At 31.7% G+C, this 27,095-nt stretch overlaps 1 protein-coding gene across 2 annotated transcripts in view; it reads right to left on the bottom strand.

Annotated features, from left to right (window-relative positions):
• COL11A1 (collagen type XI alpha 1 chain) overlaps positions 1 to 27,095 on the bottom strand; it is a 218,638-nt gene that overhangs the window by 18,266 nt on the left and 173,277 nt on the right. For both annotated transcript variants that reach the window (XM_015146016.3, XM_077987597.1), the window contains exons 47-57: positions 26,253 to 26,306; positions 24,744 to 24,797; positions 23,515 to 23,568; positions 18,883 to 18,936; positions 17,928 to 18,035; positions 17,576 to 17,629; positions 16,866 to 16,919; positions 15,379 to 15,432; positions 3,442 to 3,495; positions 3,164 to 3,271; positions 2,620 to 2,673 (exon numbers count right to left, since the gene is read on the bottom strand). In XM_015146016.3, the coding sequence (XP_015001502.1) occupies positions 2,620 to 2,673; positions 3,164 to 3,271; positions 3,442 to 3,495; positions 15,379 to 15,432; positions 16,866 to 16,919; positions 17,576 to 17,629; positions 17,928 to 18,035; positions 18,883 to 18,936; positions 23,515 to 23,568; positions 24,744 to 24,797; positions 26,253 to 26,306 (702 nt within the window). The remainder of the gene's footprint in view (positions 1 to 2,619; positions 2,674 to 3,163; positions 3,272 to 3,441; positions 3,496 to 15,378; positions 15,433 to 16,865; positions 16,920 to 17,575; positions 17,630 to 17,927; positions 18,036 to 18,882; positions 18,937 to 23,514; positions 23,569 to 24,743; positions 24,798 to 26,252; positions 26,307 to 27,095) is intronic.

Genomic DNA, 27,095 nt, shown 5'->3' with positions numbered 1-27,095 from the left:
CTTGAACCTCTCTGTTCCTTCTTTAATAATCACATCATGTTTCTAAACAGGGAAGGGTCCCTAGAGGAAATGACATTTAAATGGTCCGACTCTGTGTATATCTAGTATCCTCTGCTTGAGTCTATCATAGTACTTAATATGTTAACACTCTAACTTTTGTACAAAAATACAAGGTATTTTTGTATAAGTATAATTGTATTTGATCTCTTCCATTTGCTTTAATAGTCAACAACTTTTGCATAAGGTTTATTGATGATACACATCATGAATGAGGTCGAATTTAGTTACTTTCCACTAAGAATATATAATTGATTGTTTTTCAAAATATTTATCATTATTTCATTATTTCATTTATCATTATATCATTATTTCATTCATTTAGTGATTCTTGATTTGGTGTTACTCATGCTAATTGGTGATATAAAAGTGATTTACAAGCAATTCATTTAATTAACCTAAGAACCCCATGGGTAGAAGATATCCATATCCCAATGTAACTCACATAAACTTTAGAAATATCATTGGATAGACGCTAGCAATATTCCCATTTTATAAATGGGAATATATAAATGAAGAATATATAAATATATAATATATATTTAAATATATGTTTACATATATATTATATATTTTTATATATATAAATGAATAATATATATAATTTTATATATATACACATATATACACACACACACACAAATGAAGAACTTAAAGCTAAAAAAAAAAAAAAAGTAATGTTCCTAAAGTCATCCACCAAGTAAGTGGTAGTGCTTGTTTCTGAACCTGAGAGTTTGGCTCTAGAGTCGATAACCTTAACTAGTAACCATAATAAGCTACTTCTCATTCTGATTTTAAAATTACCTACTAAAATAGATCTTAGTTGAGTTGAAAGGCTCATTGAATTGCCATAAACGGCATTTTGAAGATGATTTCTCTGCCCATCCTCACCTCATGAAGAGTAAGTAGCATTTTCATTGAGATTAGATATCACACATCAAGACTAACTAAAGCTACGAAAAAAAAACTACACATTATATTCACATCGTAAGTACTCTCCATAAAACAAGCAGTCAGAATGGAATGTGCCCATGCAGCCCACTTCTGATGCTTATCATTCTGCTTTACCTAAAGGATTTGGAAATTATTCTGTCCTCTTGCACTGTAAACTCACATTTATTTAAGAGTCAAAAATACAAAAGTTTGTATGCCGAATCAGGTGGTATGTCAGAAGGTTTTATTTTTAATATTAGCTGAAGGAAATCTCCAGCATGGTGCTTTTTATTTCATCTGCAGAAAGGTCAAAATATTTACTGGAAAATCTGAAATAACAAGAAAAAAAATCCCTGGCAAATTTTAGAGTGACATTAAGGCAAGGCATTTTTTTCCTTCCAGGCTCTGACTCTGGGCATTTATGAGTTTATCATATCTAAGGAGAATATTCCTAAGTAATGATACAGATGTGGAGCTGATCCTGCTTCAATCAGTGCCCTTTTCCTAAGCTGGAGGTAATGGGCAGCACTGATCATCTCCTGCTTGAAATCTACCAAAATTGGATAACTTTTATCTAATTACTAAATAAATGATCTTTAAATTCTTCAGTGAAAGTTTAAATAATCTCTTTAAAACTTATGAAATATTTGGTAGGTATGCTAGAGGAAATTGCTGTGGCATCTTTGTTGAAAGGAATAACCAAAATTCTTCCTGAATGAATTGTGAATCCCAGTTGTGATGGCTTTGTGCGTATGTTTCTATCTCTGAGATAATTAATATATTTATGATAAGAGGCATTTGAATGCATTTTAAAATATATAGAAGGACTTGACTAAACTAATACTCATCACACTTACAGAGTGCTATATGTATCATTTGCCATTTTGATTAATCACTTCACACTTAACTATTACTGGATAATGACACTCAAAAATCTCTACCATAAGAAATCTATATATAAAACAAATAAGTCACCTAGTAAGGAATTATTTTAAAGGGCAAGTCTTTTATTCTCACTTTCTGCCCAAATTTGTATCAAGAATAGCTTTGGATCCTATAATAAACTCCATCTATGAATAATATCCTAGTCAACAAAATTCTTTATTGCATTTCTCAAGCATGTTGTTTGCACACAGACTTAATGATAGTGACCAAGCTTCACTGTTACAGTAGCCATATCTTTTTTTCACTGAGATTTATTGTTTTATATTTCAGCCTGTATGACTCACGAAGAGAACAATTTATTTTGTCAAAGAATCACTGTATGCTGGTGCCAGCATACTTTTTAAAGTTAAATGCCAGGAAAATAAGTGTAACTGCAAGTGTTTTAGGGAACTATCCAGACTAGGAAAAGCACTGGCTGGATCATTAGTGGCATTTCATTCAGAGTGGAAATATTTTTTTTCATCCAACGTGCATAAGAAAGAAACAAATCTTCTGATCAAGTGGTGTATTTTCCATATACCTATCAGTTAGGATTACTTTCCTCTGAGACAAAATAATATACTTCTTGGAATATTAGAAAAAATACAAACCTATTTATAAGCTAAAGTGTCAAAAATTCTAGCTAATAGACAATTTTGTTTTAGAAATTCTCACTATTTGAATGACTGAAAAGATCTTACTCACCATAGGACCAGGTGGTCCATCTTGGCCTGCAGCTCCAGGGAGACCTTGTTCTCCCTAGAGAAAATAAAAATGATTGATTTTTAAAATTAATAAAAAATACATATTTATTTCTTTATTTAAAATTTTAGAAATACGATAAGAAAACAAAGCAAATATCACCCATAATTTCTGCCACATGGAAGACATCTACAAATATTATAAATAATTTTGTTCCTTTACTACGCATATATGTCTATATTCACATACACACAAATATATATATAAGTGTATATATAAACATTTCAAATCATTGAAATTTTAAAATTTAGTTTTCTATTTTCTCTTTATAATATAAGTTAGTGTTTCACCATGAACTTATTAAATAAATGATATACTTAAATATTTATATAGTATCTGACTTTTTTACATTATATGTATAGAATTCCCACAAAATTATCCACATGATAACTTATGGACTAATGCTAAGATAAACACCTTCATTCACAATTATTTTAAAATAAAAATGTTATTTTCAAAATAGCATATTTTTAACACAGATGCTCACCACAGGGCCAGGGATGCCCCGAAGACCTTCTGGACCAGGCTTTCCTGCAGGTCCCTGAGGACCAACTGGGCCGGTTTTTCCAGGAGGACCTTCGGCACCTGCTTCTCCCTGTTAGGGAATAAAACATGGGAGCACATTAATGATGAGAAAAGACTTTTATCATTTTACTAAATGTACTGAAAAAAAGTTGATCAGTTTATGTATGAAATTTTCAAATATAATGCCTATTATATATAATATATATAATATATATGTGTATATATATATATTTTTTTTACCTTTGCGCCTTTTTCACCTTGTCTTCCCTCTGCACCTGCAGCTCCAGGAGGACCCTATAGATATAAGATTTAATGTAAAGTATGTATCACATATAAAAGCAAAGTTAATGAGCACTTGTTTACAAACACTAAAGTTTAATTTGTAACAGATTAATAAATTACAGTTTTCTATCACTATTTGGTTTAAAACATAATAATGAAAATCAAAACCCAATTTATGTACAAACTTCGTCTTAAAATACTGAAAAACAGCACAGATTAAGTATACTACAGATAATCACTTCACATCAATATAAGAAAGCAGTAAAAATAAAATTTTTAAAGAACTGCTGATAAATTAAAATCAACACCCTGAATGTGTTAAATACTGATATATCATTTATGTTTATTATTAGAAATTAATTTAATGTATCTATTTGTATTCTACTTGTATTCTCATATGTGTTTTAAGAATGGCCCCTTTCTTAATCTTAGAATATGTATATGTTCATGCATTCTTACAGGATCACATAACAACTAAAGAAACACAATATTTTAAATTATGATGGTCAACAGACACAGTATTTTCATTTTTGAGAACTATGCAATTCACATAAATAGGTAAAATGAAAGTGAATATCACTTTGTAAATCCTAATATTGGAAGTAAAATTGAAAAAAAATTACACTTCAGATGTCATCCAAAAGTATGAGTACAGAACGACTGAAAAAGAAACTTAACGATCTCCAAGAAACTGCTCTTCATTTTTTCCCCTAAGACTCTGTTATTTTTCCATTAATTTACTTTAATTTTCATAATAAATTGTGCTCAAAATCATTAACTGAGATTGGGGTGGTGGTTGCAGAGAGTAGTCATGGTGGTGTTAATTGGTGAGAATAAGGCGAGACAGGAGGATGCCATATTAATATTCTAATGGTGAATATATCCCAGCCTTTTATATCATATTTTAAACTGTATATCAATAGCGGTGGATGATGACAGGTTGCTTGAAGGGTACAACATGCATTGCTTCAGTGTTGGATGCACTGAAGGCTCAGGCTTCATCACAATGCAATAACAGTATAGCAAAATTACACTTGTACCCTATGAATATATACAAAAAGTAAAGATGAATAAAATGAATATCAAGCACTTCATCGATTCCATGAACTCCATGGAATTCCATGAACTCATTTTATCTCAGAAAGAGTCAATGATGACATCATTAGTAATTATTTTCTCAATATCATTCCTATAACTTTATCTATTATTAGACATTCATTGTACCTCAACCCAAAGATAAGAAATGTATAAATTCTATGGGTAATATCTTGAGGTGGAATCAATATGCTAATAATAATATATACATTAAAACTTCAAAGGACATCTTTCAAATTTCATATTTATGCAAAAGGAATTCTGTATTGAACCATGAATGTCAAATTTGTTCTATTGTTAAAATGTTGAGTCAGAAATTATTTTGGTGTGATATTTAAAATAATAACATGCAAAGTAGATACAACAATAATAATGACTATTATTTTGGAAATAGAAATGATGATATCCAATGAAATAATAGCTTTTCCTTATTCAATGATAGTTTTTCCTTAGACTAGTAGCATAATGATATGTGGGCTTAACCTCAAAAGATTGCATTTACAAACATGAAGTTTATAGTAGAAAAGACTCATCAATGCATGGCTTTTAAAAAAGCAAGCCATCTATTGTCTAAAATTAGAAGGAAAATATCACCTTTACGTGAAAGGAGAAAGAAATCAGAATTAGAAGAGCCTAGAGAATTTCATCATAACTAAACGAAAACACAGCAACTAAATCGTGATTAAAATAAAGGGCTTCTCTTCCCTACATAATTTCTTCCCTCTGTGAACAAATATCTCTCATAGTAAAAAATTTTTATTAAATGACTTTGTTCTGTTCTTTTTCTCATTTTTCTCAATTTTATTTATTCCTTATATTTTTTCCAGATGACAACAAAATTAAGAAAAATGAGGATGAAAGCAGATATACTTTCCTGAGAGAGTAGTAAGTGTCCTTTAGAGAAAAACTCATGTGTTCCCCAAAAAGCATAGGCTAAAAACTTAATCCTCAACACAGTGTTGAGAAGTGGGACGTAATAGGAGGTGTTAAGGTCATGAGGGCTCGTGAATTGATTAGTAATAAATATGAAAGGGTTGAGGCGGCCAGGCACAGCAGCTCATGCCTGTAATTCCTGCACTTTGGGAGACCAAGGCAGGCAGATCGTCTGAGGTCAGGAGCTTGAGACCAGGTGGACCAACATAGTGAAACCCCGTCTCTACTAAAAATACAAAAAAATTAGCTGGGCGTGGTGGTAGGTGCCTGTAATCCCAGCTACTCAGGAGGCTGAGGCAGGAGAATCGCTTGAACCCAGGAGGCAGAAGTTGCAGTGAGCTGAGATCGCACCATTGCGCTCCAGCCTGGGAAACAAAAGCAAAACTCCATTTCAAAAAAAAAAAAAAAAGGCTGAGGCTGTGATTTTGATGTCTTGCTCTTTCTTGTCTGCTCTTTGTCCTTCCACCATGCCATGGCATCACGCTGCAACAAGGCCCTTGCAAAATGTGGCCACTCAATCTTGGACGTCCCATCCTTCAGCCAATAAATCTGTGCTTATTATACATTACAGAGTCTGTATTATTCTGTTATAGTAGTACAAAACAAAGACAATGCCTATGGGCAAATTCTTGTCCCAATAATTTATTCTTCATATGTTTGCATAAACGAAGGGGCAGAAACTTAATCTGGTGAGCTCTTGCTGTACTTTCATGAAGTAATGAGTGTTCTTATTGAAAAATACCTCATAAAAGCATAACACACTAAAATAGGGTCTAGTTAATCTCCACCAATGGTTATTGTTATAACAGATTTTTCTACTCATGAGAACTATTCTTCACATAAAGCATCTAATATAATCTTCTTTCCACTATTCAAGTTTTACAGTATGATTCTGTAATTTAATAATTTTTCCACTCATGTCACAAACATTTAAATAGCGCTTATATTCCAGAATGTGCTATGCATATAAATAACAAGTAAAATCAAATCTGTAAGGAATTCTCAGAATTTAGTTACAAACACAGATACAAAAATTAACAAATAGAACACTGTAAAATAAACAAAGATGAGATTAGTGTATGAAATAGGTACAATGATCCAGTTTGGCAGTATAGAGGATTTTCCTAAAAACCTGGTTTCTGATCTGAATCTTACAGTATGGGTAGATGAGAGAGGGATGGCTTCTTCTAACACTTTACCTTCTGATCACTCACATGCATGCTCAAAGGAGTAAGAATGGAAAGTACACGATACTCTTTACGGACCTGCTAAGAGTTCACTTAGGCTAGCAGCTAAGCATCTATGCATTTGTCTTGCTCTGAGGCAGAATATTAGGGTACATGACTATGTGGTGACTTGAGAGTTAGGGAGGAAAAAAGAGAATTGGAGAAAGGCAGAGACTTGGTATATGGAGATCTTGATTTTTTAATATTAGCAAATAAACTGCCAAGTTTAGTATAAAATTAGCTATTTGGATAAACAAACATTTTTGAACATGTTAAATGAACAAGAATTTTTGTTTCCCACATTAAAAAATTAGAACAATTTTCCCAAAAGTATTAAAAACATTAATATTTAAAATAGTTTAAAAATAAATACATTTGATTCAAAATTTTCAGAACCTTTAATACTCCTCTTGAACTATGAATCTCCTAGAAGGGAACTATGAATCTCCTAGAAGCAGTGGTTCCCAAATTAAATGCAGACCTTTTTTTCATAATGACCTTACTTGGAAGGCACAGTTTTGTACCACACAGAAATTTTAAGTGGATTTACAATTTATTTTATTATTACAATGTACTTTCTACCTATACATTTATATAAGAATTGTTCAAGGATTTTGTAAAAAAAAAAGTCTGAATTTGAAATTTGAATTAATTCTATATATATTATAATACTTCATATGTGTGCACATATATATATACACACACACACAGTACATGCATATACAAGGTACACACACACACATATATATATATAGTTTGCATGTGCATAGTAAGTTAAAACTTCATCTGTCATTATAACCAATTAATAACAAGAGTTACCATTTTAATTTTTTATTGTGAACTTCCCTTTGGCAATATGAGCTGAATTCAAATTTCCATTTAATATGTGCATTTTCAGGTTATAATGCTTAAATTATTTTAGTCAGCTCTAGATTTTTTTTTTTCAGTAAAAGGACATGGAACTAGTTAAAATGATAAATTTAGTATTAGAAGTCCATGGTTTATTGAAACAAGTTGTACAAATCTTCCAGTTCCTTAAGGAAATACACATTCGTTCTCAAGTATTACAAATGCATGACAGAAAGTACATGTACTACGAATGATAATGTAATTGTCCTACTTGTTTAATAACCATTAGAATTTTCTTTCTCAGTATCACTGCCACTTACAACATTGTGATCAATATTCTGTTAGGAAGTTTTATTATCATTCATGCGTAAGATTCAATCACAGAAAAAAAGTGGTAATACTTTTGAACACATTTCTTGTCATTGCTACTTCTGACATAAGATATTATAGAAAAAAAATGTGACTTTTGTTATTGTTTCCACAGTGGGAAAGTAAGGATCTGAGAAATGTTAATTTCCACAAAATATACACAAAGCTAATTTAAGATTAACGTTTCTAGATGGACTAAAGGGACACAGATTGTAAGGCAATTCTGTATTCAGCCAAACCACGAGCCTGTTGAACAGATATTACCCTACTGCATAGAAATATGTTCTTGCTATTTTCACAAAAGTGGTATTAAATTGATTGCTGCATCAGACATTGCTGTCTGCTGACTGAACCCAAAGGTTTGTGGTGACAGTATTCTCAAATCAGTCTCAATTCACAGAATTCACTCTGCATTATATCCCTCTATTATTAGATGCTTTGTGTTCACCCATGATATAGACAAAGTGACCTCATATATGTACAGTGTATAAACAGAGTGATCTCACTTATGTACAGTGCTTTCCTCTTTTTGACACAGTGTCTCACTCATTTGCTCAGGCTGAAGAGCAGTGGAGTGATCTCGGCTCACTGCAGCCTCAAACTCCTGGGCTCAAGCTATCCTCCCACCTCAGCCTCTTGAGTAGCTGGGACTACAGGCTCATGCCATCATACCTGGCTAATTTCTGTATTTTATTGTAGAGACAGGGTTTCACCATGTTGCCCAGGCTGGTCTCCTACTCCTCAACTCAAGTGATCCTCTTGCCTCAGTCTCTCGAAGTGCTGGGATCATGGGCATAACTAAATACCTCTTACTCAGTTGACTCATAGTTTAATAACTTTATTTTTTCTTAAACTGGTCTTACATATCTACTGTTTGACAAAAACATTTTATTAAAAAATATATGCAGTTGTCATGAATTTAAATCCTTCTGTTTTTGGTAATTGTTATCATAGGAAATATTTAAACATATATGTCACATGAATTTGCACCAAGGGATAACCAATTTATATTAGTAGTATAAGTATAAATTTCTTTAAAATTACAATATCGTATACTTTGAAAGTGTAGTTAATTATATTCTATATCCTTTTTGAATGTGTATCACCCAGTTAGTTCAGTATTGGTCACCGCTGAACTCAAACACCTAAGCAAAATCAACAATAAACAAAACTAAGTTTACCATGAATTTATTAATAATGAACTGTCCTTTCATATATATAATGAGGACATTAGAAGAAAATATTTTACTCCTTTTTATCTTTATATTTTATTTAATAATAGCTTTATTGAGTTTATAAATAATACTACAATTTGAAATCCTTATTCAATGCTTAATAATAACATCCACTGTTTGAGATCCTGATAAATTCAGGCATTAGGCTTTGTGCTTTAAATATACATTTTCTTAATTTCATTTACTCCTCACTTCAGTATTGTAAATTAGTTATTATGCCCACTTTATAAATGAGAAAACTGAGACTCAAATAAACTAACTTATGCCAAGTCACATTTTTAGATAGCAAGGATTTGAAACAAGTTCTGTCTGATTCTGATGCAACAGCAATCTGGTCTACTTTTTAGTGAAATTAAGATAAAAGGAGTGTCAGTTTATAGGTTGCAAATGATGTTAGTAAATAATTTGGGCTTCAATTTTTGGGTTTGCTTTTTTTTTTTTTTTTTTTTGCTTTTTGTTTTGTTTTGTTTTGTTTTTGAGAGAGGGTCTCCCTCTGTTGCTCAGTTTGGAGTACAGTAGAACAGTCATGACTCACTGCAGCCTGGACCTCCCAGGCTCATGCAATCCTCCCACCTCAGCCTCCCAAGTAGCTGGAACTACAGGCATGTGCCACCACGCCTGGATAATTTTTTAAAGTTTTTGTGAAGACGGGGGTCTCACTATGTTGTCTCAAACTCCTGGGCTTAAGCAATATTCCTGCCTAAGTCTCTCAAAGTGCTGGGATTACAGGTGTCAGTCACTGCACTTGACCTGTATTTCCATTTTTTCTTTTTCTTTTTCTTTTCTTTTTTTTTTTTTTTTCAAGCTAAGCCACCTATTTATGTTGAGGTAGAGCTATTGACTAAATTAACTAGTGTTGTAGGCTGTAAATTAATGGTGCAAGCATTAATTGCTAGTGTTAAACCAGAACAAATCATAGTTTTTGTAATAAGATTGTTGACATAAGAGTAATTTTTCACACCATTAAAATATATATTACTCTGATGAAGAAAATAGATTATTATGTAAAACAGACAGAAGCAATTAAGCATGTCAGTTTATCCAAACCTAATATAGAAAACAATTTAATATATTGTGTTAAATGGCTTTCAGTTTCAATTTATTGTCGCCATATTTTAAAAGAGAAAACCTTGCATATTATTGCTCGATTGGACTGACCTAAGGTTGATTTTTCTGTTATATCAAAATGAATGTGAATAGCTTTGTAAGCAATGCATAGTCACCACCGTTCTCATGTTATTATTAATTTATGAATACAAAGCCTTCTAATTTTTTTACAAAGTGATGAGAATGGATTAAAATAGCTCATCATCTTTCTATAAATTGTAATTTAAAAAGAGAGGATAGAAGAGTGCTAAAATTTTTATGAGGTTAATTTAAAACAACTTATCAAAAATCAAAGGGAACTCAACTAATGTACTTTCTCATAATGCTATAGAGCACATGCTAGAATGACTCAATATTATATAATTTTAGTCTTTCAACATAAAAATGCATTACATATACAGTACAGTATCATTAACTTAGAAGCTTCCTACATACCACTTGTAACAATTGCAATCCACTTTTATCCCACAGAAGTAACTACTATCCTAAATTTTTGTTAATCATTGGCTTACATTTCTTTATCATGTTTACCACTTATGTTTAAATGCTAAACATGTCCTTAACAATGTTGCATATTATATAAATAAAATAATGTAATCTATCTTTTCCAGGTAAACATTATATACACCTACACACACAAGACATATGTATAAACACACACATATTTATTTTGTTTAATGTTTAACATTAGATTTTGATATTCTTCTATGTTATGCATGCATCTGTAGTGCATTCACTTTTATTGCCATACAAAATTTTAGTTTATGAATATACCTCAATTAACTTATCTTGTCTGTAGTTATTATTAACGAGGATAACAAAACATTATTCCTTGAGTCTTTTGGAGCAAAATGTCATCTAGGATATGTGCTGAGAAATGGAATTACCAGATGACAGAAAAAGTTCATGTTACATTCTATTAGGTAACGTAGAACTATTTGCCTAAAGCAGCAGTACCCAGTAACTCACAACAGCCGTGCATAATAATCTTCACTGTTTTTTGAAAACATTCTTCCCAATACTTGGTTTGTCAAAGTACATTTTTGTTAATTGGTGGATGTGATCCACCAGTTAGATGTAATTTCTAGTACACACTTTCCTGATTCCTACAAATATTTTCTTTTTTCATGGGGTATTTGTGTCAAATACTTTTTCATGCCATTGGCATATTTTTTCTACTGTTTTTTCTTGCTACTATAATTTGTACGACATACTTAGATATCCTAACAAATTATTCTATGCATGTTTCCTGTATGTTAGAAATATTTTCTCCTAATCAGATCTTTTTGTTCCACTGTCTTCTAAGTACTTTGGGTAAATAGGAAATTGTAATAGTAACTTGATACATCAATCTATTCCTTTCTGATTACACCTGTGTGATCAGAATTTACGGCTGGAGGTCAAAAATTATTCTCAAATAATTTTTGCTAAAATATTTAAAAATATACCTTTGATATTTACGATTATAAATCAACTGGAATTGAATTCTGTGAAATGAGCTAGATGAGGTATATTTAACCTTTTTCCATATAGAAAGTCACTTCTCCCAGCAGAATTTTTTCAATAGGCTATCCACTTTCCATTGATGTGAAACGTCCAATTACAAATAAGGTTTATATATACCTATGGGTCTTTTCTGGGCATTTTCTTCAATGGACCATTGCCTATACATCTATATAAAAAAACAAGCATAACTTTGCAAATAAATTATCTTAGTTTCTTATTTTCTACCCATCTCATCAATCCACTTAACCATAATTTTATTTTTTTAAGGATTGTTTTATTCCTTTTAATCAGGGGAGTTAACCAGGTTGTCTAGTTAGAAATATTGGCAGGAATAAGAGTAACATAATTTTTCTCTTTTGTAATTGTATTTGATATTTATATCTAAAGAAAAATTTACCAATTGCTTATAATTTCAGAATATCATGTAATCTTTAATGCTGGATGAGAAAATAATTATTGATTATTGCTATAATTTGGATATTTCTCCCCCCCTCAATCCTCCTGTTGAAATTTGATTCCAAATCTTGGTGGTAGAACCCAATGGGAGGTGTCTGAGTCATGGGGATGGATTTCTTATGAATAGATTAATACCCTTCCTTGATGGGGGTGAGTGGTTTCTCACTCTGTTAGTTGCTGAGAGAGTTGGTTCTTAAAAAGTGCCTGGCACCTCTGCTGCCCCTTCTTGCTTCCTTTGTCACCTTGTGATCTCAGCACACACCTGCTCTGCTTCTCCTTCCATGAGTGGGAGCAGCCCGAGGCCCTCACCAGAAGCAGATGTTGGCATCACGCTTCCTGTAGAGCCTGCAGAACTGTGAGCTAGATAAACCTCTTTTCTTTATAAATTACCCAGCCTCAAGTTCCTTTACAGCAACACTAAATGTACTAAAAAAGGATGCTTCATGTTCTTAAGGCAACAAGTAACTAAATATGTTTGTACATTTCCATTAATATACTACTATATTTTTATTATAACTGATTATTTCTAATATATGAAAATGCATCCTTCATTATAAGAGACAGGAATTAAGGATCAGCAATTAACTCATGTTTTAAAATTATATCTCATTTAACTAGAAATTGTGAGGTCCAACTTAGATGTAAATGAATAAGAACGTAAATACATGGACTTTCTCTTACTTAAAACTACTTCAGTGTTGTAGAACAAATGTATAATCTAAACCTCTGAATATGTACTGACTTTTCAATGATATTTTCTCAATTCTAGAATTGGGGGGAGGTCTTCCTAGAAGTCTGACTTATTCACTAAAATTACAATTGTCGATCATTACCCATTCCAAAGTAATAAACACAAATATATTTTAAAAACATGTTATAATAAAGAATAAAAATTTGTTGTATTATATTATCATGATTTTAAAATTAGTAAATATGACTGAAAATATTTGAAAGTTTATAATATCAATAATGTCAACATTGTTATATCAAAATACTTTCATACAACAGCTTAACAGTTTTAACGTATAATATTTTTATGTGATAGTTATAGATTTATATATAAGTTTTGGGTCATATTATTATACTAAAAGGGGGGCATGAGACTTACTGGTTCACACATACATGTCTCTTTTTTATGTTTCCATTAATACTCTTTAATAAGTTATTTTATCATTTACTTAAAACATTTTTCAAAAATATTCAGCTGTTTTCAAAATAAATAATTCATGTGACCCACCACTGAATGGCTAAAGAAAGGAATTCATTCTAAAACTCTGTTACCACATTAAGAGAATTCATCTCAAATATCAAATGGTAATTAGTTAAATTTATAAAAAAATAAATAAATAATCTTTTGACATATTTTAAAATGAAACTAGACTAGATAGCACTTGCTAAGAGTTTGACTTGAGTAATAAAATGAGCTGAGAAGCTGCCAATATATAATAGAATATGCAAAATCAATTTTGATACAGTCTCTCCTTTTCTACTTGCTACATTTTGAAGCAAGGTTTAATTTCCTCTGTATCAAAAGCATCATGCTTTATCCTTGCGCTCAGAAGTTTTTAATAACTATGCCATAACTCAGAGGTAACACAGCAACAGTTATGAGGTGAATATATTTTTTTTATTGTGTTACGTGAGTTATCTTATGTTCAACCCAACTGTAGTGTGGGTGTTAGGTCCCCTGAGAAACAGAGAATACACAATTTGCCAAACGTAATACAGGTAATAACTGGTGAAGCTCGTTGAAAGCCAGCTATTATAACTGCATTGTTCTACCAACCACATTATATAGCATCCCACCATCTGAGGCCAGAAGGAAGAAGAAAATAATGATTTACTGTTGTTTCAAGAAGTATTTCAATACATTCTCAAGGACATTTTATATAATTATTCTTCCAAAAGGTCTGAAATAGTATAATAGACAGCTATGCATCACAGTTTTATGAGCAGCTGGACTTAAAGCAGAAAGAGGCAATGGATATCAAAAAATCATGTAACACTTTCTAATTACTTTCTAAGAATAAGAGCCCCATGGTTGTTTGGGGGATAAATCTACTTATACTGAGACCATGCTTTGGGGTTGCAGATACAATAATAATAAGAGAAAATGTAAAAAAAAAAAAAAAAAAAGTACTTGGCCAATGAAGAGCAAATTGTTTTCAGAGACAAGTTTTATTATAAATTAAGTATATTTTTGGCAAAGAGAAATGTTTGTAAATATTGATTCAAATTTGTATTGCTGAGAGACAAAAGTAAAACCCATTCACATTCTATGTTTACTGTAAGGATATTCAATGTCAAAAATTCCCCTAAACTAAAGATACCATTAGAAAACAGCAGTGGCACTAATTGCCTTGCTGTAATCCAGTAACTTTGGATTACTGACGGGGGAATTAGCCTGATAAATATATTTTGATGTTTATCACATATTTTACTTATGTGCCGGTTTGAAAATAGACTGAAGGCGGTACAGAAGAACACTCTAAAGTGAAACAGCTGCTGCAAGAGGCAGGTCTGCAGAGATTGCTTTGTTATGAAAAGAATGCATCAGTGAGAAAAGGACAGAAAAGTAAATCTCCTAGGGTCTACTATGGCCAATAATTTCAGCAATATCTATTTATTTATATTGTGCTATATAACACATCATTAAAATACTGTTTCTGAGTCAGAGAAGTTTGACACTGTAAAGCAATTTAACATTATATACTGATTCCTGAGCTCATTCCATTGATGCATTCAGGTTTTTACAATGTTTTAAGCTAGCACTGGACTTTTGACAGCTCATCCCCATGTATTACAACAGGAGTTAATGTTCAGGATACCACCAAAGTCTTTTATAATAATCTACTACATTTGTACAAAAGGGAGATCTAAGCACAGAGGAGTGGAAAACTCCTTAAGTAGAAGTTGTTTTTCTCATTTTTATTGTGACAGTGAAATAGTTAGAATATGTTATATTTTAGTTATTATTTGGCACATTTACAAATTGTTTTTAGGATTTATGATATTTCTCATTATTCTTATAACATGCTGCCCGCAGCTTGCATATTGTATAAATTTATACATGGTGACTAATGAACGTATGTTTCAAATAAAGAATTAAAGAAACTTACTCTTTTTCCAGGAGGACCTGGTGGGCCAGCCTCACCAGATGGACCAGGAGGACCCTATAAAATGTGAAAAAATACCTTTAACAAAATTGGATATTATTTTGTGGCCTATATAAAATTTCAAAATCTGGATGGAAACCCACCCTCTTTCTTCATTTCCAGATGTCAATATTTCCTGGAAAATCTCGGCCCTATTTCAGATACTTAAACTTCCTCTAGATATTTATACTTAGAGCTGGTAAATTTATATGGTAAAATGATTTATAGTTAGAACAAAATGAATCAGACTCTTTTTACGTAAAACTGTGTCCTATTAAAAAGTGCTAATTTATATCTGGCAGGCATTAAACAGGCATGCTAATTAATATAATCATATGGTTCATAATTCCGCTCATATCACATAAACATGTGAAATCATAATACCATTACTTCTAAATTTCTTTTTGTACAACACTAACATTCTATGCCAAGGTGTATATATCGTGTTGATATGGTTTGGCTGTGTCCCCACCCAAATCTCATCTTGAATTGTAGTTCCTATAATCCCCATGTATCGTGAGAGGGACCCAGTGGGAGGCAATTGAGTGATGGGGGTGGTTACTCAAATGGTGTTCTTGTGATAGTGAGTGAGTTCTCACAAGATCTGATGGTTTAATAAGTGGCTTTTCACCTTTCACTTGGCACTCCTTTCTCCTACTGCCTTGTGAAGAAGGACATGCTTGCTTCACCTTCCACCATATTGTAAGTTTCCTGAGGCCTTCCCAGCCATGCAGAATTGTGAGTCAATTAAACCTCTTTGCTTTATAAATTACCCATTCTTATGTACTTCACAGGAGCATGAGAATGGACTAATACACAGGCTGAGATATGACCCACAAGTCTTATCTATGCAGAATAAGCCTGTATCTGTGATAGCAAAGCATCTAGCGGGAATGGCCCCAGAGACAAAACTGTGTTGAGGGACCATTGTCTTTGATTCCTAAACTGAGTGCCCTCCCTTACTTTCACCCTAAATAACTATATGTGTCCAAAGTACACTCCTGTATCATTCATAAGTTTTTTTAAAAAGGCCTATACTATGTTGAGAGTTCATTTAGGTTCACAATTAAAATAATTCATGCTAATGATGGGATAATAACTTTGTTAATGATGAGATAACTTTTCTTTTAGTATTATTGTGTTTTTAGTTTTTTAACACAATGGATAACTGAATTTGATATAGTGATACTATATATGATACTAATCATATCATTAGTATGATATGATTACATTTTTCATTATAAAGACTGTTTATTAATTTACATCAAATAAGAAACACTCCATGTAAGATTGACTTTTAACTGGAATTCAAAAATTTTTTTGATAATTCTTTCAGAAAAGTGCATATACAGAGAGCTATGTTTTTCAAAGGCTGATTACTTCTGATTGTCTCATTAAAATGCCTTGAAACTATGTAAAGACTTAAAAAAAAAAATAGTGCATTTACTCACCGGTTGGCCAGGATCTCCATCTTCACCCTTGTCACCACCAACACCATCTTGACCCTATAAGAGGAAATAAAATACGAAGCAAGATGTATCTCAGTATCAATAAACCACACTACTTATCAGGAAAAAGGTATGTTAGGCCACCCCTTGAGAAAAATTATCAGATGGACAACTAAAATCACTATATTCTTTTATCCTTTTTAAAAAAGATTGTGGTACCTCTCACTCTCCCTACAAAATTTTGTAAAACTGCTACTATTAATATATCAAATTTAAAATCCAGCATGCTCTTTATATAAGGAAGAAAGAAGATGTCATTAGTATACAATGCCAGTGAATTCTTTCACCATGAACAAATATGGTATAGTTTGAAATAGGATTTATATTATAGAATAGAAACAGAAAACAAAGATCCTGTAACTTTGAAATAACAATAATGATACTACTCAGATAATTTGTTTTTACAACCCATCAAAGACTAGGAACCTAATCCAACTGTTGCACCTACGTTGCACGAAGAGCTTAATCACTCAATGTTGGTGAAACAGTCTCCAACTATATGGATTTTCCTGCATTTGCAATTACTTTTTATGTTTTCTTTTTCTTTCTGTTTTTGGGAGTTCACTTGGTAATTAGATTTTTTCTTTATTAACAATACAGAAACTGGAAACATTCCCACCAAAATAATTTCTTAATTTTTCCCTGATACTTACTGCAGGGCCAGGTTCCCCAGGAGGACCAGGATCTCCAGGAAAACCAACAGGGCCCTAGAATGACGTTTTGAAAGAAAAAGAAATAAATGAAAAATAAATTTTTATAAAGTTATGACATTCTGGAGGTTAAGAGGTTAAAATCATGGCAAAACCTGCTGAGAATATTTCTCTTCTCCCGCCAAAAATATTCTGAAGAATTAATTCAATTGAGAATGCTTATGAATATATGAAATAATGAAAAGTCAGATTTACCAACTATGGTCCAGAGCCTCAGGATTTCTAATTTTTCTAAGAAAAGCTCCAAGGTGAGTTTGGCATAAATGCCACATTAGAGGGGATTAAACTCACTTACCGGGTTACCCTTAGGGCCATCATCACCTGGTGGCCCCTTGGCACCAGGAGGTCCAGCAGCTCCAGGTGGACCAGCTTCTCCTTTCTCTCCTCTTTCTCCTTTGGGACCCTATGCAATGTTTTTTTTTTTTTTTTTTTTTTTTTTTTTTTTTTTAAAAAAAGGAAGGAAAGAAGAGTTGTCTTACAAATTTTGCATAAAAGTTTATTAATCTTGGCACATTGGGCCAGATAATTTTTTTTTTTTAAGACAGAGTCTCGCTTTGTCGCCAGGTTGAGTGTAGTGGCACAATCTGAGCTCACTGCAACCTCTGCCTCCCGAGTTCAAGAGATTCTCCTGCCTCAGCCTCCCTAGTAGCTGGGACTACAGGCATGTGCTACCATGCCCAGCTAATTTTTGTACTTTTTAGTAGAGACGGGGTTTCACCATGTTGGGCCAGACAATTTTTGCTGTGGAGATCTGTTATCTGCCCTTTAAGAAGTCCAATGGTATCCCTGGCCTTTACTAACTGGGTACCAACCCTCCACGTTTGAAGACCAAAAGTGTCTCCAGATATTGTCAAATATTTCCTGGTGGGCAAATTTACTCCTGGTTTAAGCTAATTAGAATAATATAGTCCTAATACGATTGATACATGTTTATTTAAGGCAGCAGGACTTTTTTGCTTATTCCTTTTATGGACAGTTCATCAAAGGGAATGTATACAGTAAACAGCCCATAGTTTTAATGTTCTAACTTCAGCAAATATGATCTTTATTCAATTTGTTTATGAATCCACATATGCAGAGGACATCCAAAGTTATTAAGCAAGGCTTTATATTTGTGATTATCCCTAATGGGTTGGAAAGGGAAAGTAAAAAGTTGAATCACAGCTAAGAGTTAAGTTACATGTTTGTAATGCTGTGAAAGAAATTCTCATACCAAAAATACACTGTGTTAACAATAACACAGTACTTACGCCTACGCCTGCTTCCCCAGGAGGTCCTGGGTTCCCTGCTTCTCCAGGTTCACCCTATATAGAGAAGATCAAATTAGTATTAGAATACAGGCATGATATTCTACATTTGTAAAATTCAAATGTTATCATATAATTTTAGATTGGCCTTTTTATATATTATTTAAAAGGCATTGAAAAACTTTAATAACAGAAATAACTTTTTCTATTAGTGACTCCAGTGCTTTTATTTCTCAGGTAAGTAGGCAGAAATACATAGGCTTGATGCTATAGTTCTCACTGGTTAGTTAATAGTCAGCATATTAATCCAGATTACCACAAAACCATCATCAGACATGCATGTTTCCTAAAATATTATGTATTTGCACTGTGCCAATATTCAAATTACAATCAAGTTTATTGAGTGAACAATTTCAAATTGTTTGCTAAAATACAAATTTATTTCTCTTAACTACAACAAATTAACAGATGACTTGCTGGTACATATGTTGATATTTTATAGGATTTGTTTAGTAGGAATCTAAAGAACTTAGAGGAAAGACAATAATTATAATATATGTAAAGGTTCTTAGACATTAATTAAAACTGCTCCATTTGAGTATACACATAAATGTGATAGCCTTTATTATCTCCCTGTTTAGATATGAATGGCTTTTTTTCTAGCCCAGTGGACTAATAAATAAATCTCTTTAGTAGGTTTTACCTATGAAAGTCTGTTGCTAATGCCTCATACTTCAAAATGCACAAAAAATATAACATCTTGTTCAAGTAATCATTTAAGTAAAACAGTACATTCATTTACCATGTTTCCACTCAAAATCAGTCACACTAGTGGTCTTCGCAATTGTGAGGTGGTAACTGTTCTTTTAAATTGAAAAAGAAGTGAGGCCTATATTTCCCTTACTTTTTAACTCTAATATTTCCAATATTCCTGACACAAATCCATTGCTCTTAAGTAAATGTGTCATATTACATACAAACACAATTTCAGGGCAGAGACTATTTTTGTGTACATAGTTTCTTACTCTGAGAACATACACATATTTTAAATTCTTAAATTGCCCACTTAATGGTGGAGATATCAAGTACTTTTCAAGAGTTTATTATTAGTAGTGTGATGTGTACATTACTTCATCTCTCAAGATGAACAGCAAATACTTCCAGAATTTTTGGATAAATCTTACAAGAAAAATATTGCATTTATATTATTTATAAAGAGAGGTATCATTCATCTACCTCAGTATAATGGAATGATATGTTAGTGATATTTCCAAGAGCTAACATTCATATCTTAAAAATGAAACAAGTACTTTGGCATTGAAATCAATTGTAAAATGTCCATATTAAAATATTTATTTAGAAATATGATAAATCTATTGAGCATGTACATTGAACATGTCATTTTTCATATAAATAGAAACAAATCCTAAAATTCACATGAACCCACAAAAAGAGCCTTATTGCCAAAGCAATCTTAAGCAAAAAGAACAAAACTGGAGGCATCACACTGCATATTTACAGCAAACTAATCTTTGACAAAGTTGACAAAAACAAAAAGGAAAAGATCCTGTTTTCAATAAATGGTGCTGAGAAATCTGATTTGCCTTAACCAGAATTAAACTAGACTCCTATCTCTTACCATATACAAAAATCAACTGAAGAAGGATTCAAGAATTTAAACATAAGACCTGAAACTATAAAAATACTAAAATAAAACATAGGCAAAACTCTTCTGCACATTGGTCTAGGCAAATAATTCATGACTTAAGACCTCAAAAGCACAGGCAAAAGAAACCCCCAAACTAGACAAATGAGATTTAATTAAACTAAAAACCTTCCACACAGCAAAAGAAATAACCAAAACGTTTTCTTATGTACCACATTAATTCACGGTAACATCACAGAAAGTTAGAACTACAGAAGAAATAGTTGAAATATTTTTAGTAACCCTCTGTAAGTTTTGTTGTTCTCTTTTCATTCTTATCAACTATAAAGTTAAATTTATGGATATTATGAAAAGATTATTTTCTTTTTTCTTTTTATTAAATGAGTGAAATGATATGCAGTGAAAAGATAGGTTTAAATAATCTTAGAATTTAAGTATGTGCTTTCTAGTGATAAATGCTTGAGGTGATAAAAAAATTAAAATATTAGAAAAATTTAAAAAGTATGAGCTTTTTACTACAAAGTCTCTTCATTTTAAGAATAATATATTAATATTCATTTGTCCAAAATATAAGAAAACTACCATTTTGGATGTTAGATCCAAGTGTGCACAATGTAAAATGACAATTAGTTAAAATGAAATTTAAAATTTATCTAAAATGTTTCATTTAAAATATTTTAAGGAAGGTGGGACAAAATCACAAATCAATAAACCATGGCAATAAGACTAATATTATATAAATTAAGTCTATATATCTAGTATCACAATGCTACAAACCATTCTGAAGAATAATATTTAATATAAGTTTTATGATAGAGCACTGGTATATGAAGGAGATGTTAGGTTATGAAGTCATCATTTCTTATTGTGTAACTATTTACCTCATTACATAACACACGTGTTTAGGTACATATCCTTTTAGAAAAAACAACAAATTACTCTGTATGTACAAAATTATAAAATATGTATAAACCTTAAGAAAATATCCTGACATATTTCCAAGTATTGACAAAATTATTGAAGTGCCAAAGCTACTTATAGCAATTATACAGTACATGAAGAACAGGTTAAATATATTTAAACAAAATGCAACATGACTAAAATATACTTTTTTAATTCTTCATTGTCAGTGACTGGAAATAAATTTTTCAATATAGAAATGGGTATACATTCAGCCAGAATCAAAGCTGATGTTAGAAATTTGTAATCTATTAGAAATTATATTATCCTTGATTAAAAAAAACAACAACAAGAAAACGAAGGTTAGAATTCTACTTCTATCCTGTTCTCTATCACATAAAAAAAATGCAAAAGAAAGGAGCAAAATTAAAACTGTGTTTTTTATTGTAACACATTTTGACTCGGATTGATTCAAAATGATTCAGATTGACTGAATTATTCTCATAAGAGTCAAAGTTGGCAAAGTATTACCATAATATACGTAGGCTTTAAATTAAAGGGAAACAATGTGGAAGGAAGTTTCTCAGAACTCTAAACATCTGGCATTCATGCCTATTTTCAAGAGTATCACTGAAATCATGAGAGCTTTCCCTCTGCATTCAAAATCTTTAGGAAACAAGTCAGTAAAAGCTAGTAATCCTAGAGACTAGCTCCCACAACAATTGAGTCAGCATTAGAGCCGAAAGGAGATGATGCAAAGAGAAGAGGAAAAGGTGTGTGCCTTGGGGTCTTTTGTCTACCATGATGATATCCTCAGAGACCAGTGGTCTCCCATAGGAACCTAAGCACCATGAAAAATGTTTTCTAGGACAACTGAATGGAGTAAAAAATGTGTTTTCAATTTCAACACCAACTACCGGAACAGTTTCAACACACAACTTTAAATTTAAGAATATTAAAAAAAGGCAGTCAATCAAAGAATGCAGTAAGAATTAGATAACGAGTTAAAAATTATCTTAATCAAATAACATTGATTATAATTAAAATACTAGAATACAAGCGTTGAGCTGAAGTAAACATCAAAATATAGTAACATAATCTAATCATATTAAATTTGTTCTGAGAATTAAATGCTTTAATTAAAAGAAATCAATTTAAGTATAATATAAAATACATGAAAAAACTTGAGACCAAGAAGGGAATCATTTTTAAGAATAGGGTAAGTCTACACTACGGATATCCTTTAATAACTAGCAAATTAAGGAAATCTTTAGTGTTTTCACTGCATAATATGTGATGTTATAAATATAGTTCTTTCCTTTCTGAAAATGGGTAGTTTATTTTTTAAAACAAGCAAATACCAATAATTTTCTTGAAAATTCTATTAACAAGTGAGCATGAATGCTTAAACAAGAAATCAATGGATCATTTTGACATTTTTATAAAAGGAAGAGCAGATTTTTTAAACAAAATCATGTTCACAAGAAAAAAAAAAAAGCTATTCTGAGCCCAGATATTGTGGCTCATGCCAACTATTTTGAAAAGTGACAAAGATAGGTCAGAGTATTAGTAATGAAAATATAACTCAAAATGTAACAAAATGAATGATTAATTCCTTTGTGGTTTGAAAGATTCCTTTTTCCCTTTAAGTCAGTTACATCAACCAATCTCTTCTATTTTGAGTACTGAGTATGACTAGACATTCGTGGACTGCAGTGTATCCTAGCTTAGTCACCTTCTAAGGAAAAACTTTGATGAAATTACAGGAATCCTCTAGGGCTCAGCTTTCTCAGCTTATAAATGTAGATAATAATGACACCATAATTATGAGGTTCCTGCTTAGATTAAAGAAAATAATATCTGCACTCATTCAATATAATAACTGGCAATCAAAACATATTTCAAAATCATGTCAACTTTAATTTTTTAAACTACTAGATGATATGTGAATCATATAACTATGTAAAAGGCTTACAGACACTCATACTCGAAGCACTTAAACTACTACCCAATATTATTAAAGTTCTTAATTAATGCTGTTTCAAACTGTGTGTCACTAATAGATTTACCTTTTCTCCAACACCACCAACTGAACCAACAGATCCTGGGGGTCCTTGTGGTCCCTGCAGTGTAGAAAAAGGAATGCAATTATCTATATTCTTATTAAAATAATGAATTTGTAAACATGTATCTAGTTGTTCTCAAAAAAGAGAAAAATAGATGCATGAGTATTCTTAGTCATTTAAAGAATGAGACTAAATGATACTTAATAGAGTTGTCAAATGTGCTGGATAGCAAATAATTTAATATATTACACTGATTTTCAAATTCACTATAATTTTGAAGATAAAGCAGGAGACTTTCACACTCTGGTTCATTCCTGAAGCATAATTTCAATCTCTTTGCCAACAGAATAGTTAGATTGGTTTTAGGCAGTGATTTTGTAGTGAATCAAAATTATGACCCTGGTTACGAATTACATAATCCAGGCAAGAAACAAACCCCTTATAACATCTTTTAGCTTTTAAATTACCTAAGAAGAATTAAAATCTACAAACTCTTTTAGTTCCTCCATTTCTAGTCTATTTTTTTTCTCAGTTCTGGCCTGCCAGAATTTAAAGCAGGTATTAAAGAAGAATAAAGAAAATGAAGACCAGAGACATGAAGAACACATAGATTTCGTTGTGAAAAGTTGGCCAGAAGGAAAAATACTGTCAAAGCCATAGATCCGTTAATGGTAACAGTAAGATAAATATGGCATTATATTTCAAAATCTTATAATACTAAAATAATTTTTAAGCTTGGAAAATATCATCTTTATACAATTAAAACATTTTACGTGATAAAGGGTGCACGTATCATGCACATATTGCTGTAACGTTATATAGACTGAAAATACAAAATGCAAAGCTTTTAGATGAAAGCCAGTGTTAACAAGGGCATAAGAGTTATCATATGCAAGGCACAGTCTAAGTATGTTGGTTTGAACATGGTATTATAATTACCATGATGTGGTAATTATAATATACACAACATTATAACATTTCACAGTCACAGTAAATATATATTGAATGGAAAAGGTGTACCTATGTTATATTTACCATGATTTGGTCACTATAAATTCCATTTATTGTGTTACATAATGAAGTGGAGTGAATAGGTGACCCTTGAGTTCTTAACCACTTAATATTAAACAATAGTGTGATTATCTGCATTATAACTCACAGAGAGCATCTGCTATAAAATAACAATATCTATATAACTTCAAAGTAACTAACATATATTTCAGAGTTCTTACGTCAGCTCCATTGGGACCTTGAGGGCCTCTTGGGCCTGGAGGACCAGGTGGACCCTATAAGAGAGAAATATTGAGGTTTACAAAGACCAAATTCAAATGTGTTTCCAACATTTTCATTTTATGACTAAAAAACTAAAAGAAGTTTAAGCCTGTAAAAACTATAGTTAGTGAAGCATATCAGGGTTATAAGTCATCCCTGATGGATACAACATCATGTTAGCAAATGAGCCTTTACACATAGCTATGAGGAAATTAGGATTTCAGGAGAAATAATTTGATTAGAAAATGGGTCAAGAAAGTCTATTGCTACTGTCTAGTATAATATGTTCACAATATAATTAGATATATTTCATTCTAGAATATGTTACAACATAAAGAGAATGTAAAGTTGGAAAAAGAAATGGTGCTTGAGTAGATTTAGAATTCATTAACTCAATAAAACTATTTTTTGTGGATACGTATTTTTAGCTTTTTCTATGTCAACTCCTAGGTTCTATATGCTAGAATTGGAAATAAGAATAATTATTTAATTTCATTGTAAAACAAAGATTCTTTCTCCAGACAGTGTAGTAAAATTAACTTGGAACACTTTATATAAAATACTGATGACAGAACCTCCTACCTCAAGGTTGTGATTGAAATAGTCTATATAGCAAGTGTTTTTCACTGCACATTAGTACATTTCACAGGACACTAGTATTTTTAAAAGATTTCAGTTTATTCTAATGCCATGGTTGAAAAGCTTTTCTGTTATTATCTATTACTGTGTAATCAGGAAGAATATATCAATGATTCACAGAACCATGATAACCATATCTGGAAAATATCTGATACCTCTTGGAACTATTAACCAGTTATTTGAATCAGCAAAGTTTTTTTAGGCATTTCTTATATCTAATTTTATTAATGATGATACAGATCATTTCAAAGAATATAATAGATTTGAGTGTAATTCCTAAGGAGAATAAAACCTAACAGACAAGTGTTAAAATTTCAAAATGTGTATTCTGAAGGAAGTGAAAACTGGGGGCAATGTTGAAGGAAAGGGACACTTAAGACATGCAGTCATCACATTTCATTATGGATTTCAATTACCTTTGCTAATTATTTTCTTATCTAAGGTAGTGTTACATAAACAATTATATGCATTTCAAATTTTCAATTCAGGTCTTAGAGAGCCAGAATCAATAAATGCAAATAATTATAAGTCATAGTATTCTATTTAAGACATAATTGCTTATTAAATTAAGAATTTGTTTCAAAGTACAGTTAATTTTTGATTCTGTATAAATTGCTAATTATCTAAATCTTGAGTGAATATCACCTATTCTTTACCTGCTCCAAATAAAAATCCTGAGCTACAGACTAAGAAATAACTAAAGCATGGCATTTGTTTATATACACCTCAATAATATATACATAGTAATGAAAGAACACATAATAATTTACAAAGCAGTGACTGCCATACATCTGACATATACCCATCAAACACCAAAAATTAAAACCTACCATGGGACCAACATCCCCATTTTCACCTTTTTCACCAGGTGGGCCTGGCAGACCCTAAGAAAATATAATAGAAAAATAGTAAAAATCACTCATGTATTTAAAAAGACACGTTTGATCAATTTCTAAGATAAAATCAAGTATAAAGTTCAATAAGTACATGGAAATGAAGATTCAGATACTAACATCTGTTAAAACGCCTACTATACAAGTGTTGACCACATGTAATAAAATCTTACACCTACATTTACAAATCACATTTATTTTTTGTATAATATTATATTGTTTATTTTTAGTTACAATAACTAAATATATAATTTGATCTGGGAATTCATGAATGCCCAACCATTTGCTCAGTCCTGTACAAATAATATACAGAACTTCTCTGGTACAGATTTCTGGAAACTCTTGGCCCAAAATATTTTAGAACATGAGGTTTTTATAGTTAGGTACCAGTTTGGTAAAATAAATATTCTAATATATTTCAAAGGTTATAAATATCTTCTGAATTCTTGAAACTGTTAATTCAATTTCTGAATCTTACAAATCATTGAGCTCATGAAACCTAGTATATTATACTTTTAAAAACTCTTTCGGGTCGGGAGCGGTGGCTCACGCCTGTAATCCCAGCACGTTGGGAGGCTGAGGCGGGCGGATCACGAGGTCAGGAGAGTGAGACCATCCTGGCCAACACCAGTGAAACCCCATCTCGACTAAAAATACAGGAAAAAAAATAAAAATAAAAATAGCAGGGCGTAGTGTCAGGCACCTGTAGTCCCAGCTACTAGGGAGGATGAGACAGGAGAATGCTGTGAACCCGGGAGGCAGAACTTGCAGTGAGCCGAG

The sequence above is a fragment of the Macaca mulatta genome, chromosome 1 (genome assembly GCF_049350105.2).
Source record: "Macaca mulatta isolate MMU2019108-1 chromosome 1, T2T-MMU8v2.0, whole genome shotgun sequence".
NCBI lineage: Eukaryota > Metazoa > Chordata > Mammalia > Primates > Cercopithecidae > Macaca > Macaca mulatta.
The sequence above is the reverse complement of the archived record's forward strand: the minus strand, read 5'-3'. Positions and strand labels throughout refer to the sequence as shown.